Source organism: Cryphonectria parasitica (genome assembly GCF_011745365.1).
Source record: "Cryphonectria parasitica EP155 unplaced genomic scaffold M406scaffold_5, whole genome shotgun sequence".
Taxonomy (NCBI): Eukaryota; Fungi; Ascomycota; class Sordariomycetes; order Diaporthales; family Cryphonectriaceae; genus Cryphonectria; species Cryphonectria parasitica.
Genome location: NW_024468913.1, coordinates 2207086 through 2220891, shown reverse-complemented (window position 1 = coordinate 2220891; position 13806 = coordinate 2207086). Strand labels below are relative to the sequence as shown.

At 54.2% G+C, this 13806-nt stretch overlaps 5 protein-coding genes across 5 annotated transcripts; 4 read left to right on the top strand and 1 right to left on the bottom strand.

Moving 5' to 3' along the window:
- Positions 1-636: 636 nt before the first annotated feature.
- On the top strand, positions 637-1536 carry M406DRAFT_259599 (NAD(P)-binding protein; the record flags this gene model as incomplete). The annotated part of the gene is made up of 1 exon (XM_040917306.1): positions 637-1536. One exon carries the CDS (start codon positions 637-639, stop codon positions 1534-1536), a length of 900 nt encoding a protein of 299 aa, XP_040775623.1.
- A 759-nt stretch (positions 1537-2295) lies between these two features.
- On the top strand, positions 2296-4685 carry M406DRAFT_291812 (uncharacterized protein; the record flags this gene model as incomplete). The annotated part of the gene is made up of 2 exons (XM_040918992.1): positions 2296-4415; positions 4485-4685. Exons 1-2 carry the CDS (start codon positions 2517-2519, stop codon positions 4683-4685), a joined length of 2100 nt encoding a protein of 699 aa, XP_040775622.1. The 5' UTR covers positions 2296-2516.
- Positions 4686-4887: 202 nt separating this feature from the next.
- On the bottom strand, positions 4888-5972 carry M406DRAFT_356618 (DUF1748-domain-containing protein). Its single transcript, XM_040923489.1, has 4 exons — positions 5888-5972; positions 5655-5730; positions 5517-5559; positions 4888-5336 (listed from the first exon to the last, which is right to left on the bottom strand). Exons 1-4 carry the CDS (start codon positions 5891-5893, stop codon positions 5192-5194), a joined length of 270 nt encoding a protein of 89 aa, XP_040775621.1. The 5' UTR covers positions 5894-5972; the 3' UTR covers positions 4888-5191.
- Positions 5973-6535: 563 nt separating this feature from the next.
- Positions 6536-9276, top strand: M406DRAFT_291806 (uncharacterized protein). Its single transcript, XM_040918991.1, has 7 exons — positions 6536-6593; positions 6939-7241; positions 7312-7391; positions 7456-7468; positions 7529-7630; positions 7717-8503; positions 8592-9276. The coding sequence occupies exons 2-7, from the start codon at positions 7134-7136 to the stop codon at positions 9089-9091; spliced, it is 1590 nt and encodes a 529-aa protein (XP_040775620.1). The 5' UTR covers positions 6536-6593; positions 6939-7133; the 3' UTR covers positions 9092-9276.
- Positions 9277-11059: 1783 nt separating this feature from the next.
- On the top strand, positions 11060-12968 carry M406DRAFT_62224 (uncharacterized protein; the record flags this gene model as incomplete). The annotated part of the gene is made up of 3 exons (XM_040924765.1): positions 11060-11117; positions 11245-12661; positions 12731-12968. The coding sequence occupies 3 exons, from the start codon at positions 11060-11062 to the stop codon at positions 12966-12968; spliced, it is 1713 nt and encodes a 570-aa protein (XP_040775619.1).
- Positions 12969-13806: the final 838 nt, after the last annotated feature.

Here is a 13806-nt window from a genome sequence, read left to right as displayed (position 1 = left end):
GCATGGTCACAATTATACTTCTGCTTGATAGATCACACCTGGGCAGCTATGAGATCTAAGGATATTTCTGAATTTGTCATGAATTTTAAAATCAAATATCTACAGAGACTTCTAGAGACACCGACAGCTTCCTAATGAGCAACAGCCGCCATGCTGCACATGACGACTCTGAATTCACTTACATGACCAGACCAGTTGCCCATCATAATCAAAAACTATAGAAAACGGAAAGATGGAGTAAGTATGCAGCTCTCAACATCTTTATACCACCATAACGCCAAGCTACGGCCAGAATACAAAGTGCAGGAGAAACAAAGAGGTATATCAGGGAAAATGAACGGGCTATACATGCTATCAACAATTGGAGTAGATTCAACACGCCACTATACACGCAGGTAAGTTACCCCGCGGAGGAATTTACGTAGGGTTGTTAATGCCGCCTCCGCAATGCCCAGCGCCGTAACCGGGGCCAGCTTTGAACAACACACGTCGGCTTAGGATCATCGGTTCTGGTGGAGCTCTGACATGCCCACTTTCTTTACTCGAGAAGCATCTTGCGTACAAGCTGTTATACATGCGTAACTTTCACCTCTGGTCAATCGCTTGCCACAGATTCCAACCACTTACTCTAACATCATGACAACGGAACGCTCGCAACTCGCGTCGAGGACTATTCCTAAGATTACACTCGGTGATGGCTCACCAGGTAGCCTCTCGGGACCACTACCACCCCTCTCGCATGCGGATCCCAAGGCCCGGGTTCTGGAACGCTTCAGCGTCACCGGCAACGCCATAGTGACGGGCGGGACTGGCGACCTGGGCTTCACAGCCTGCCAAGTGCTGCTCGAGCACGGCGCTCGCGGCCTAGCCATCTTCGACCTCGACGAGACCGAGGGAGCTGCCAAGGCACAGCTTCTGAGAGAAGGGTTTCCCGAGGCCAATGTGCGCTTCATGAGAGTCAACGTCACGGACGAGGCGAGAGTCAATGAAGCAGTGCGGGAGGCAGCGGCGGAGCTCGGATCCGTGGACGTGATGGTGTGCTTTGCGGGAGTGGTCAGCACCATGCACGCCATCGACACAACGGCCGAACAATTCCGCGTCATTTTGGATATTAACCTCAATGGGTCGTTCATCTGCGCGCGGGCGGCGGCGAGCAGGATGATCGAGCAGGGCACCAGGGGCAGCATCATCTTGACGGCTAGCATCTCGGCGCACCGGCCCAACTGGCCGCAGCCGCAGGTCAGCTACAATGTGTCCAAGGCGGGCGTACTGGCTATGAAGGACTCGCTGGCGGCAGAGTGGGGGGTTCATGGCATCCGAGTGAACACAATCAGCCCGGGCTATATGGATACTATCCTCAATGAAGGAGCTGGTCTGGACTGGCACAAATCTCAGTGGTTTCACAGGCACCCAATGGGGCGTATGGGGCAGCCCGAGGAGATCATGGGCGCAGTTATCCTCCTGGCCAGCAGGGCTGGTGTGTACATCACAGGAGAGGATATTAGGTGTGATGGAGGCCAGATCTTGATGATGTAGCCATTCCCAGCTGTTTCAAGTCTTTATACAACTACCAATGGGGATAGACGGCAACAAGTAGAGATGGCGAGACATACTAGATGAAGGTTGTTATGATTCTCTCACAGAATATACACTTATTTGTCTGTACATGCCGAGTGGGAGCCTGGTTTTCCTGTGACTGGACTCTTTTGAGCTCCTTGAGCAACAGGAAGTAAAGAAGGTCCAGGAAAACTTCAGCCACTCCATAGCATACTCGAGTACTCCGCAGAATTTGCAGGACAAGTGGTAATTCTTGGCAAGTATTGTCAGAACCAGGGTAGTCAAGGTCGGTGTGACACTCTACATTTCTCTAAAGGTGTAGTCAATCAGTTACTGTTTCGTAGTAGCCCTCATAGCATAAAGCATCTCGTCAAATAATATCATATTGATGATCACGGGTCATATTTCGATAGCTAGATTTTTGTATTGTTTTAAGTGCATTCTTGCTGGAGTTCTTCTTCCAAAGGATGGATGCTATAGCACCTACACCAGGATAGGTGAGTCTCTTGATCTTTCTATAATATGCTGTACTACCACAGCATAGAACATATATTGGCAAGCACATGGCCAAGGGCCACCCCTGTATGGTCGACTGACCCGCTGAGCTCTGGTGAGGTGGACCCTGCCCACCACCACACCAGACCCTGGAACCTGTCGTCACTCACTCACATGCCAACTTGCAGAAAGTCAACTTGTGACCATCAACTAACACTCGACTTTGACAAACCCTCCCTCCACGACTGCGCCTATCAGAAAGTCTTGCTTGCTCTCTTGTGACTTTTGTGATGCAAGATCACAGCAGATGAATCCAGCTCGTCCAGCCCCCACCAAATCTATGCCAAATCCCATCCTGCTGCCTGGTCCAGAGGTGCAGACAAGAACACCAGACGGACATCTCTGGTGTTTGCAGCGCGCAGACATCTTCGATCTCGCGTTTGTATCACGATAGCAAAGCTACCATGGCTACAAGATCCTCCTTTCTCCCACAGCTCTCCCTTGCCAAGAATGGCAACGACAACTCCTCCATCCTCCCCACCTACAACGATACATCGCGGTATGCGACCCTACACGACCACAGCAGCGAGTACGACCTAGACGAACTATCCCCCCGCGCCGAGGACGGTCTTCTACCCTCCGAATTTCGCGACCCCAACTCCCCGCCGTATAATGCTCCCTCGTCGAAATTCTCTAGCAACCGCAAGCCTACCGGCGCGCTGAACAGACGCCCCTCCAACTCATCCCTCGGCTCGGCCTCCAAGACGCGCCCCGCTGGCGAGCGAGTGTTGTTTTCCGGCCCACCACCACCGATCGCTGTATCCAGGGTCCTGTCTCGCGATGAAGAGCAGCAGCGTGGTTATGATCAATATGAGGACGATGAAGACAGCACCACCGGGCTTGCGGCGTCCTGGCTCCCAGGGTCTGCGAGACGGGCAATCAGCAGCGTGATGTGGGACAGGGGGGAGAATCGATCGACACATGATCGCGGCGAGAAGGCTGTAGCCTTTGATCGCAACTCTGTCTGGCGCAGCCTGGCAAGACGGGAGAGAGCCGTTGTCGCGGAAGTGCAGCGGTTTTTACAGGTGCAGGAGGGAAGCCTGGCGGGTGCCAGCAATGATGGTGATCGGCTGGCAAGGGAACAAGGTGCGAAGTCCCCGGATACTGCAAGTTTCAGCGATGCAGGAAGTGTCACGCCTACAGGGATGGGCGCCGCCTCAATGGTCTCATCGCGCCACCCGGGACGATCAGTTACGTTTCTTGAGCCTGTCGCCCGCGCTGGACCTGGTGGCGAGGTCATTCCTGTCCGACAACCAAGACAGAAAAGGCTTGGAATAACCGGCGCACGCAAGGGCATTGCGCGCAGCATGGCCGAGCTTGCAAACTTAAAAGCCGAAGAGGATGCCTCGCTCCTTGCTGCCCTCTCCATCCGGAAGCAGGCACTCGCGAGGTTGCGAAATCTGACCACGAGGAGGGACGGGATTGCGGACGAGCTCAATGCTCTGGAGACGGACGAGGAAGAGCCACTCGGGAGGGAAATTGAAGACCTCGAGAATGAACACAGAGGCGTTAGCACCGAAATTGACGAGCTGGAAGAGAGGCTTGCCGCGCTGAAAAGCCGTAGGCGGCACCTAGAGGGTAGATTAGACGACGTGAGAAACCGGCGAGAGGCCGGGCTGAGCGGGTACAAAAATGCTTTGAAAGAAGCAGAAGACACGGTCAAAGGCTTCTTGACTCGACCTCCTGTGAGGCCACTGGACGTGGAAGCATTGGCCGAAAATACCAAAGCTGCAGATCAGCCTTCCTCACCGGGTGGTGTGGAGTTTATGCGCTTGCGCCCAGAACGGCGCACAATGGATATGGCCCGCGAATGGTGGGAGGCTGAGGTTGACATCCTGGAGAAACGCAAAGCAGAAGTCGATATTGAGCGCGTCGCCCTCGAGGCAGGCGGCGAGGTCTGGAATGAAGTCGTCAACCTCGTGCTGGATTTTGAGGCCGACCTCCGCAGGCAAATGTCACCGAGAGATGATCGCCCTGGTTCGGAGCTCGACATCCAAGGCAAGGGCAAAGAGCGCGAACTCACACCCGCTGAGAGACTGAAGCTTCAGTATGATAAGATCAACGCCGTAATTGTCAGCCTCGAGCAGCGGCTTGGTGCCGCCGAAGAGAAAGGGTGGAATCTGCTCATTGCGGCGATCGGTGCCGAGCTGGAGGCGTTTAGAGAGGCCGCGAGGATGAACCGCGAGATGCTCACGGCTGCTGGTGTTGCGGTGGATGAGGCCCCCAGTGCGGTCCCGGGAGCTGGGAACGTTGCTAGGGTGGATTCTGGCACTACCACAGGGAGCCACAACTCATTTCACACCGTCAGTGGCGGGAGTACCATGCTCCCCTCCGAACAGCTGCTTGATCTGCCGAATAACCACGGGGACGAGTCCGTTGAAAGTGACAACGAGGTCCCACCTGAGCTGTTGGCGACGCACGACGAGGAGCACAACGTGAATGAGCAGTCTCGTGATGAGGAGCATCAGGGCGCCGTAGCTGCTGGCCGCGGCTCGTCATTTGAAAGGGAGGACAGCGAGAATGAGGTGCCGCATGAGTTTCTGGTGGAGCAGCCCGGCACCATGAGGAGTTAGTTATTATCGCAGACTCTGTGTTCTTGCGATGTGCTATTGGGTATACACATCAGATTCTGTGGGCGTCGAGGGTATGAGATTAGGGATTTCAAGCATAGCAGCAGGTCTTTCACTCCAAATTTGGGGGACTTTATGAGGAGTTTGGGTGTGAATATACCCTACCGGTGTACAGTTTTACTTTTGGTCATAGCAAAGTAATGCAGTGCGAGATGACCTTGAATTCCATTACAAACGAGATGAGAAGTGGCTTTGCAAGAACATCCAACATGTGGAAGTTCTGCTATAATGCAATCCGGAACGCCGTCCCTGATCCGATAAAGCAGCCTAATTCGCCTGATCCAATCCCAGTGGGCCTCGTGAAGCCCGTTGCGACCAACGTACACTTCGAGGCTCCTCATCGTCGCTGTCTGGCATTGCAGACTGCCCCGATAAGGGTGTTTCCCACTCCTGATGCTCAATACTTTCCACAGCACGTCGGCTCACTCATCGTCATCGGAGGAGTCACCCTACCTCGTCCGCTCGAACCATCCACTCCCACCGGCAGTGGTGATGGCCACATCGAGAACGCTTTCGCCAACCCCAAGATAGCGGCCCACCCACTTCTGGACTTCCGTGTTGTCACCGCCTATCTTCTCGGACTTGAGGCTGGGCCTGGGAGATCCCCAGCGTGGGGTCGGTGTTAGTTTGCTAGATCGTCAAGGCAATCAAGAGAGTCTGCAGCAACGCTTTCCTTGTTCCCTGGCAGACCACCAACCGATACCCAAAAATCATCTCGGATTTCTTTGGGTAGTGTGTGTGTGTGTGTGTGTTTGCGGAGGGTCGTGTACTCACGTCAGGCCGGTCGAGCGGCGCATGCCGGCGAGAATAGTTGAGACTGTTGGACAAGACTTGTTAGGCAGGGCTGCTTTTCCCTATCGTCGTCGGCCGGAGGGGACCCGGGGAGGGGAGGGGGGTCAGGAGAAACCATACTGAGAACCGCGTCAACGGTGTAGTGGACGAGTTTTCCGAGCTTCGACCACAGCCCCAATGTCAGCAAATCGAGGAGCTGTAGACAGGAGAGCGAGATGTTTAGCCTCCCATGACGCACGCCTGGTATGTGCATGTGACGATGGCATGGACGGCGACGAGGGGGAGCAGAGAAGAAGAGGGTCGGATGTGGGTCGGGGCTTCAAAGGCGGGATCAAAGCAGAGTTGCAACTTACCACCATCCTGATAGTTTCTCGAGTGGGACTTGGGAGTAAAGAAAAAGGCAGTAGCGGGACGCAGGACCCAGGACGTTGACGTTGACGCAGACAGGGCAGATCGTTAGGAATGTATTTGAGTATCAACTAAGGTGGGTGGTTGTTGTGGAATGATTGCTGCGTGGCACGAGACAAGTTTGACTCGTCGCGGTTGAACCTAGCCGCTTGCATCCTGGCTCACCGGTGTGCTTGGCAGGCTTGGGAGCTCAGGGTGTGCTGTGGCAGGGCACGCTGCGATGCGGCCGGCACAGCGCGGGTTCCGCCGCTTACCTAATGACGCTTTTTATTATCATTATCGAGAGATGAGGGGCGTGGGTAATCGAGTGGCCAGGTCAGCCGAGTGCCTGTTTCCCTTGTTTTTGGATGGGCTCTGATCCCTGCATATCTTTGCATTTTTTGAGAAGGAGGGGTCGTGGGGTGCGGGCAATGTTGAGAAAGCTGGTCCTTGTCCTACAGCAGCAGCAGTACCGCAGCACCAGCAAGCCGCAATACCCAAAGGCCTGGAACCAGCCTAGCAGCAGGCGTAACATCTGAGCGACTTTTTTCTTCTTTTCCTTTCCTCCCCTTCCTTTTCCCATCCCACCTTGTCTGGATCCTCAACAACACAACACACAACACAGCCAAGCAGCTCCATCAGATTCTGCCAAGAGCCAGATTGTTTCCACAGGTAGGCGAAAGTCAATTTCTCTCCACCAGCTTCCCCTTTGGATGACGGAAGAGGGAAAAAAAGACACATCAAACTGCATGTGCAGACTGCATGTGCAGATCCTGCAACTATTAAAAATAGCAGGGTGCAAGAATGATCGGGTGGTGTGACGGTGGCCGCATCTGTGGCATCCCCGACCGGATGAATCTCAACGCTACCCTTTCTAGCTTTTTTTCTCGCCCGAATATAACAACACCTCATAACCCACCACTCACCCCTTCTTTTTTTTTCTCCTGTTGTCCGCGCCGCGACTCCTCTCACTACCCTCGGATTATCGCCGAAACATCAACTGACTTGTTACATAAGAGGTCTTGCGCCACACACAGCCTTGGCCCTCCCAGAACTCCCCGAACCTACCTCAAAATCCCCCGACCTCCAGCGTTAGCCATACCTTTTCTGCGATCGCGAAGCTCTCTTTGTCTTCTCTCTCGACACCTCTAGTCTGACAAAACCAATACCAGTACCACCCTCCGACCTACCTTCATTCCCTGAAACGAAGAAATGGCTGCCACCGCTCTCGACCACCTCTCCCTCGGAGGTAGGATTGACTGGCTTGCCCAGCTCGACACTGCCTATCAGCCTACCAAGAACCTCCGCCGAACCTCCATTGTAAGACGCCCTGCAACGAGAGTCGGACAATTCCACCAGATTCCAGTAGCTGATCGAAGAATTTGGACAGATCTGCACAATTGGCCCCAAGACCAACTCTGTCGAGGCCATGAACAAGCTCCGCAATGCCGGCCTGAACGTCGTCCGCATGTAAGTAATCCCGAGACCTATATTTTCCGAAAGGAACACCAAAGCTGACCGTCGACGCCCACAGGAACTTCTCCCACGTATGTCCGAAATACCGAGGCTTGTGAAGTGATACTGTACCAGCTAACGCATGTCTTCAGGGCGAGTACTCATACCACCAGTCCGTTATCGACAATGCCCGCGCCGCCGAGAAGGCCCAGGCTGGCCGTCAGGTTGCCATTGCCCTGGACACCAAGGGTCCCGTATGTAAACCCGCCGCAACAGAAAGAAAAAAGAAAAAGAAGAAAAAAAAGAAGAGAAAAATAGAATGCTGAATTTGTGACAAAAGGAAATCCGCACTGGAAACACCACGGGCGATGTCGACCTCCCCCTTTCGGCCGGTACCGAGCTGAACATCACCACCGACGAGAAGTACAAGACTGCTTGTGATACTGAGAACATGTACGTCGACTACAAGAACATCACCAAGGTGATCGAGAAGGGCCGCATCATCTACGTCGACGACGGTATCCTGGCCTTTGAGGTCCTGAACGTCGTTGATGACAAGACGATCCGCGTCCGCGCCAAGAACAATGGTTTCATCTCGTCGAGAAAGGGTGTCAACCTGCCCAACACCGACGTCGACCTTCCCGCCCTGTCCGAGAAGGATAAGAAGGACCTGAGGTTTGGCGTCAAGAACAACGTGGACATGGTCTTCGCTTCCTTCATCCGCCGCGGTGAGGACATCAAGGCCATTCGTGAGGTCCTCGGCGAGGACGGCAAGCATATCCAGATCATTGCCAAGATCGAGAACCGGCAAGGTCTGAACAACTTCCCCGAGATCCTGAAGGAGACCGACGGTGTCATGGTGGCCCGTGGTGACCTGGGTATCGAGATCCCTGCCGCCGAGGTGTTCGCTGCCCAGAAGAAGATGATCGCCATGTGCAACATGGCTGGCAAGCCCGTCATCTGCGCCACCCAGATGCTCGAGAGCATGATCAAGAACCCCAGGCCCACCCGTGCCGAGATTAGCGACGTCGGCAACGCCGTCACTGACGGCGCAGACTGTGTCATGTTGTCTGGCGAGACCGCCAAGGGCTCCTACCCCAACGAGGCCGTCCACGAGATGAGCGAGGGTAAGTTGCTGCACTGGCGAGAGGACAGAAAGAAAAGGGGCCCCAAACCTAGAAGATGATGTTAGCTGACGAAACACCTTCACAATAGCCTGCCTGAAGGCCGAGAACACCATCCCTTACGTCTCCCACTTCGAGGAGCTCTGCACACTTATCCAGCGGCCCATCAGCGTGGTCGAGTCGTGTGCCATGTCGGCCGTCCGCGCATCCCTTGACCTGAACGCCGGCGGCATCATCGTGCTCTCCACCTCTGGCGACTCGGCCCGCTTGCTGTCCAAGTACCGCCCCGTGTGCCCCATCTTCATGGTGACCCGAAATGCCTCAGCCTCGCGATATGGTCACCTTTATCGTGGAGTGTATCCCTTCCACTTCCCCGAGGACAAGCCCGACTTCTCCAAGGTGAACTGGCAGGAGGACGTGGACCGGCGGATCAAGTGGGGTGTCTCCAAGGCGCTGGAGCTCAACGTCCTGTCCAAGAATGACACCGTCGTGGTCGTCCAGGGCTGGAAGGGCGGCATGGGCAACACCAACACGCTGCGCATTGTCAAGGCCGACACCGAGCACCTGGGTATCGGTTCGCTGGACAACTAAGCCCAAGCCCTTGTACGTGTGTGCTGTAGACGACCAAGGATAGGTAAAAAGAGAGCGAAATATGCGTATGGCTGCATTTCTAAGGAAAAGAAGTTTGATCTCCGTGTTTCCTCATGGAACATCTTTGTCAACCCCCGACAGGTAGAACTTGTAGATTTCAATCAGCATCAATCTTGACAAAGTCACCGCGTTTTCCTTTGTAGACTGATGAGTAGAGCCAAAGATGCTCTTCAGAGAATGCCTTGCTTGTCCTCGGGTCGGGAAGGAGTCCCTCGGCACGAGTGCTTGGTCGTCATCCCTCCTCATTTTGTCAGGCGTATGGTGAAGTTGAAATAAGTCCGTGTGGAAGCTCATAACATGAAATAAAAGTGAACATGAAAGAATGTAGACATTTCTCGAAAAGAGTTTACTGGGAGAGGTTCAGTAATAGGCAGGGGAACAAGGACAAGTTTCTGTTTTCTCTGGAAAACCTCGGCTCTCTAGGTCTGAGATTGTGGCTCGCTCCGTCTTTGCCCGAAGAGGATGCATGGCTCCGTTCCCTGCCTCCCTCCCTGCCCTCCTAGCCTACTTTCTGTGCGCCAGAGCTACTAGGCAATATGAATTTCAGTGTGGAGAGAAGTGTTTGGGTCTCACGAAATAGAATTTAGACGCAAGTGTCTCTTCCTCCCGGTCTTTGGACAGTGCTAAAACTTCTTTCTTGCCATGAAATTGAGGGGACACGGGAGAAAATTTCCCTTCTACCTTCACCTAATGTAGTCTGTAGCCATGTACTCGAGCCCTTGCTCTCTTCCCAGCCCCTCCTCAAGCATGCAGGCCTTCCTTTTCTGTTGCTTGTCTATTGCCTGTCTTGGTTTTTGTCTACGGCCCTTCGTCAGATATCGTAGTTCACGCCTGTCAAACTTGTCTGAAATAACACTCAGAAAAAGGCTGGAAGTATATCCTTCTCGTATGATATTCGCACGAGTCCGTATCTCACGTCGCTCGAGCTAATTAATTATCCATCTCAACGCCACAGGACTTAGGTACTATTTGCACACTACTGACTGTACTCAGACGCATCTAGTGCGAAGGCGTGTGATGGGATGGAGAAGCAGTCAGGGATTGGGGAAACCCCCTCATTCCTCCACAAGCTGCTTAATTAAGGCGCCTCTTCCATAACAATCCTAGCGTAAGGGGGAGAACGAGGTGAAGGAACCGTCGTACTGTCACTGTCTGACACGCAGCACTGCTCGTCGGCTCTGGGAATGACTGGTAGCACAACATGACTACCAACATCGAGTTCTGAATTTTATATTGGTCCGACGAATTAAAGAGCGGACGAGATGCCTTGGTCAGCACCAATTCTCCCCCCCCCCCCCTTTTTCCTCTACTCCTTCAAGAACGAGCTTGCCTCGCAATAAGTAAGCAAGGTCAGGCAGATCAGGTGCCGACCAGCTGATGTGGTGTAGTGCAGCGTGGTGTGAGTCGCTATTCTTCATTCGTATTCGCACCTTCCTCCGCTCCGGGTTTCGGTCTGTTTGCCCTTCCCGTCGCGTTGCCACGGAAAGTCCTGGTTGCTTGGACTATAACTGCCCTGCTGTTCATCTTTGCGTCTTTGAATTCGGAGGAGGAACCAATCTAGATGCTTTTTGAAACCTTCTGCGGAAAAGAATGTTGTAGACGGAAACCAGCCAGAGTTCTCGAACGGTGAAAGCAAGGGTTACACTAGGCCCGTGAGAAAAGGTCTCACTACTGAGAATTAACTTCTCGGGGGGTAGCAATTGCACCGGTGGGTTCTTCAAAGAGACCTGCCTCCTGTGGCTGTGGAAATACAGCGAGTACTTTTACCTGTAAGCACATCAACGTCTACTTGAAGCTACCAAGTACACACGACAGTTCTGCCTACTTCTCAAGAACCTGCCCGACAACCTCTCATAATCTTTCAACGAACTCTGAAGTCGTCAATCATTGCTCATCGCTCTACTAGCTATGATGGCTAACCACAATAACACAGTTTCGAGGGCAGTCCTAGCTCTCAATGGCGGCTGTCGAGGACGAGCAGCAGCAGCACCATCACCACGACCATGAGAACAGCACCGTGGCGGACCACCAGGTCGCTGAGAGCACCACAGAGACAGACACCGACAGACATCTCGACGACGGCGTCAACGCAGACCCTGACCTCGAGGAGAAGATCGAGACTGCATACGCAGAAGGCCACGATGCAGACATCCCGTCCAATGTTGGGTATGTCCTCGACGAGCGGGGTGAACTGAAGAGGCAGCGCTCTATTGCCGACCAACGGAGTCTTGCTCTCTCAAGGAGTAGAAGTCGTGCGTCTCATAAGAGTGCCGCCGCCGCCGACGTCGACGACGACCTTGAGAAAGGCGGGGTGGCGCCAGGCGGCGCCGAGGGCGACGAGGCACAAGACGATCCCAATATCGTCTGGTGGGAGTCCGATACCGACCCTTCGAACCCGTACAACTGGCCTACCTGGCGCAAGGTGGTCAACTGTGTCATCATCTCCATGCTCACCTTCGTGACACCCCTAGCCTCCTCCATCTTCGCCCCCGGCGTTCCTGAGCTCATGGCCGACTTCAAGGCGGACAGCGACGAGCTTGCCGCCTTCGTTGTGTCCGTCTACGTGCTAGGCTTTGCCTTCGGCCCGCTGATCATCGCGCCCATGTCCGAGATCTACGGCCGCACGCCTGTGTACCATGTCTGCAACGTCTTCTTCACCGTCTTCCTCGTCGCATGTGCTGTCGCACCCAGCCTGAACGCCCTCATCGCCTTTCGCTTCCTGTGCGGCATCTTCGGGTCCTGTCCGCTCACCAACGGCGGCGGGTCCATTGCCGACATGATCCGCCAGGAGAAGCGCGCCGCCGCCATGGCCGGCTTCAGTGTCGGCCCCCTGCTAGGCCCCATCATCGGCCCCGTGGCGGGCGGTTTCCTAGCAGCTGCCAAGGGCTGGCGGTGGGTGTTCTGGGTCCTTGTCATCATCGCGGGCTTCGTCACGGTCCTCATGTTCCTGTTTATGCGCGAGACGTACGCGCCAGTCATTCTGCAGCGCAGGGCCGCCAGGCTGCGCAGGGAGACTGGCAACGAGATGCTGCGGTCTAAGCTCGACGTCGGCCTGAGCCCCAGGGATTACTTTGGCCGCGGCATCGTCCGCCCCATGAAGCTGCTCCTGCGCACGCCGATTGTCTCGCTGTTCGCCGTCTACATGGCCGTCGTGTACGGCTACCTCTACCTCATGTTCACCTCCATAACTGAGGTTTTTGAGGGCTCCTACGGCTTCAGCACCCAGGACGCGGGTTTGGTCTACCTCGGCCTGGGCGTCGGCTCCATGGGTGGACTCGCGCTATTCTCAATCACTTCGGATAGGTATCTCAAGAAGATGTCGACCAGGGAGGGGAAGGGAATGAAGCCTGAGTATCGCCTACAGCAGCTGCCCATAGGGGCAATCCTGCTTCCCGTGGGGTTTTTTATTTATGGCTGGACGGCGGAGTACCGTGTGCACTGGATTGCGCCCATCATCGGAACGGCGGTGATTGGAGTTGGGAATATCATTATTTTCATGGCGCTGCAGATGTAAGCAATCCCTTTCTTTTGCCTTACACTTTCCTTCCTTGTACATGAGCTGATGTACACTCATCGCAGGTATCTCGTCGACGCATTCACAATCTACGCTGCCTCCGCCCTCGCATCGAACACTGTCATCCGTTCCATCGCCGGTGCCGTCCTGCCTCTCTGTGGGCTGCAGATGTATGCCAAGCTGGGTCTGGGCTGGGGGAACAGCCTGCTTGCTTTTATCGCCGTGGCGATGATCCCTGTGCCGTTCTTTATTTTGAAGAAGGGGGAGTGGTTGCGGACGAAGTATCCGGTGAAAAACTTGTAGGGCGATCTGGACCAGGAGATTTGATGTCGAACTTGTGATATCTAAATTGCAGAATTGATGAGGTTAGAACGAGCAAAACATTCTGACAACTGATGTGATCATTAAGCTTTACCTTGGGGTGAGCTGACTTGATGCGCTGCCTGGTGAAATAAAGTCGTAGGAGAACGAGCAGACAGAATGATGAAAAGGCCCTTGAACACATGGCTGGGGGAAGGAGAAGAGGGGGGGGGGGGGGAGGCTAGGGCTCGGTTCGGCTCTTTGTTGGCATCTGTCATCATGATGAATCTCTGTCTTTCCTCAGGCAAATAAGGTCTCTTTATATAGTACGCGGCAGAGAGCGAGCGGTACATAATTGGTGAGATCTGATATGTGATGGAGTGTGATGGTGTTTACAAAGATACCTCTTTGCGAGCCCAGCTACTGTAGGATGGCTTAGCGGCGGCGGCGGGGGATGTCTTATACTTTCTTGAGGATCTTGTTTCTACATATTCTTTGTGAACAATATTTTCCCCTCCTAATAAATAAGACCCCAGAATGGACAGCTTTGCTACCATCTTCATCTGATAACACAAGAGACTTGGACCATTACTTTGGGCCAGAAGCCAAAACAAGTCTTTCCTGATTAAACGCACATAAACAACCCATAATAGAGCCCTTGAGAGACCTTCCCGCACCTCAAACCAGACACGAAACCGACCGTATGGCCTACTTCCTAGGGTCTCCCCCCAGGACATTCAACCACCTCCAACTCGGCTCGCTGGTGTCGATGCGAGAGTGGACATTTGGAAGAGGCACAACTGCCTTCCAGGCCTGCACGCAGAGATACGGCCGGCTGTCT

Bases quoted from the DNA above. Each gene is read 5' to 3' on its own strand.
- M406DRAFT_356618 (XM_040923489.1), bottom strand. The intron at 5,560-5,654 runs GTATGGTTTCTC...CTTGTCCAACAG, and splicing joins CACCGTTGACGCGGTTCTCA to TCTCAACTATTCTCGCCGGC. The intron at 5,337-5,516 runs GTGAGTACACGA...GGGATCTCCCAG, and splicing joins CGCCGCTCGACCGGCCTGAC to GCCCAGCCTCAAGTCCGAGA.
- M406DRAFT_291806 (XM_040918991.1), top strand. From the start codon at position 7,134: ATGGCTGCCACCGCTCTCGACCACCTCTCCCTCGGAGGTAGGATTGAC. The intron at 7,242-7,311 runs GTAAGACGCCCT...GAATTTGGACAG, and splicing joins ACCTCCGCCGAACCTCCATT to ATCTGCACAATTGGCCCCAA. The intron at 8,504-8,591 runs GTAAGTTGCTGC...CCTTCACAATAG, and splicing joins CGTCCACGAGATGAGCGAGG to CCTGCCTGAAGGCCGAGAAC.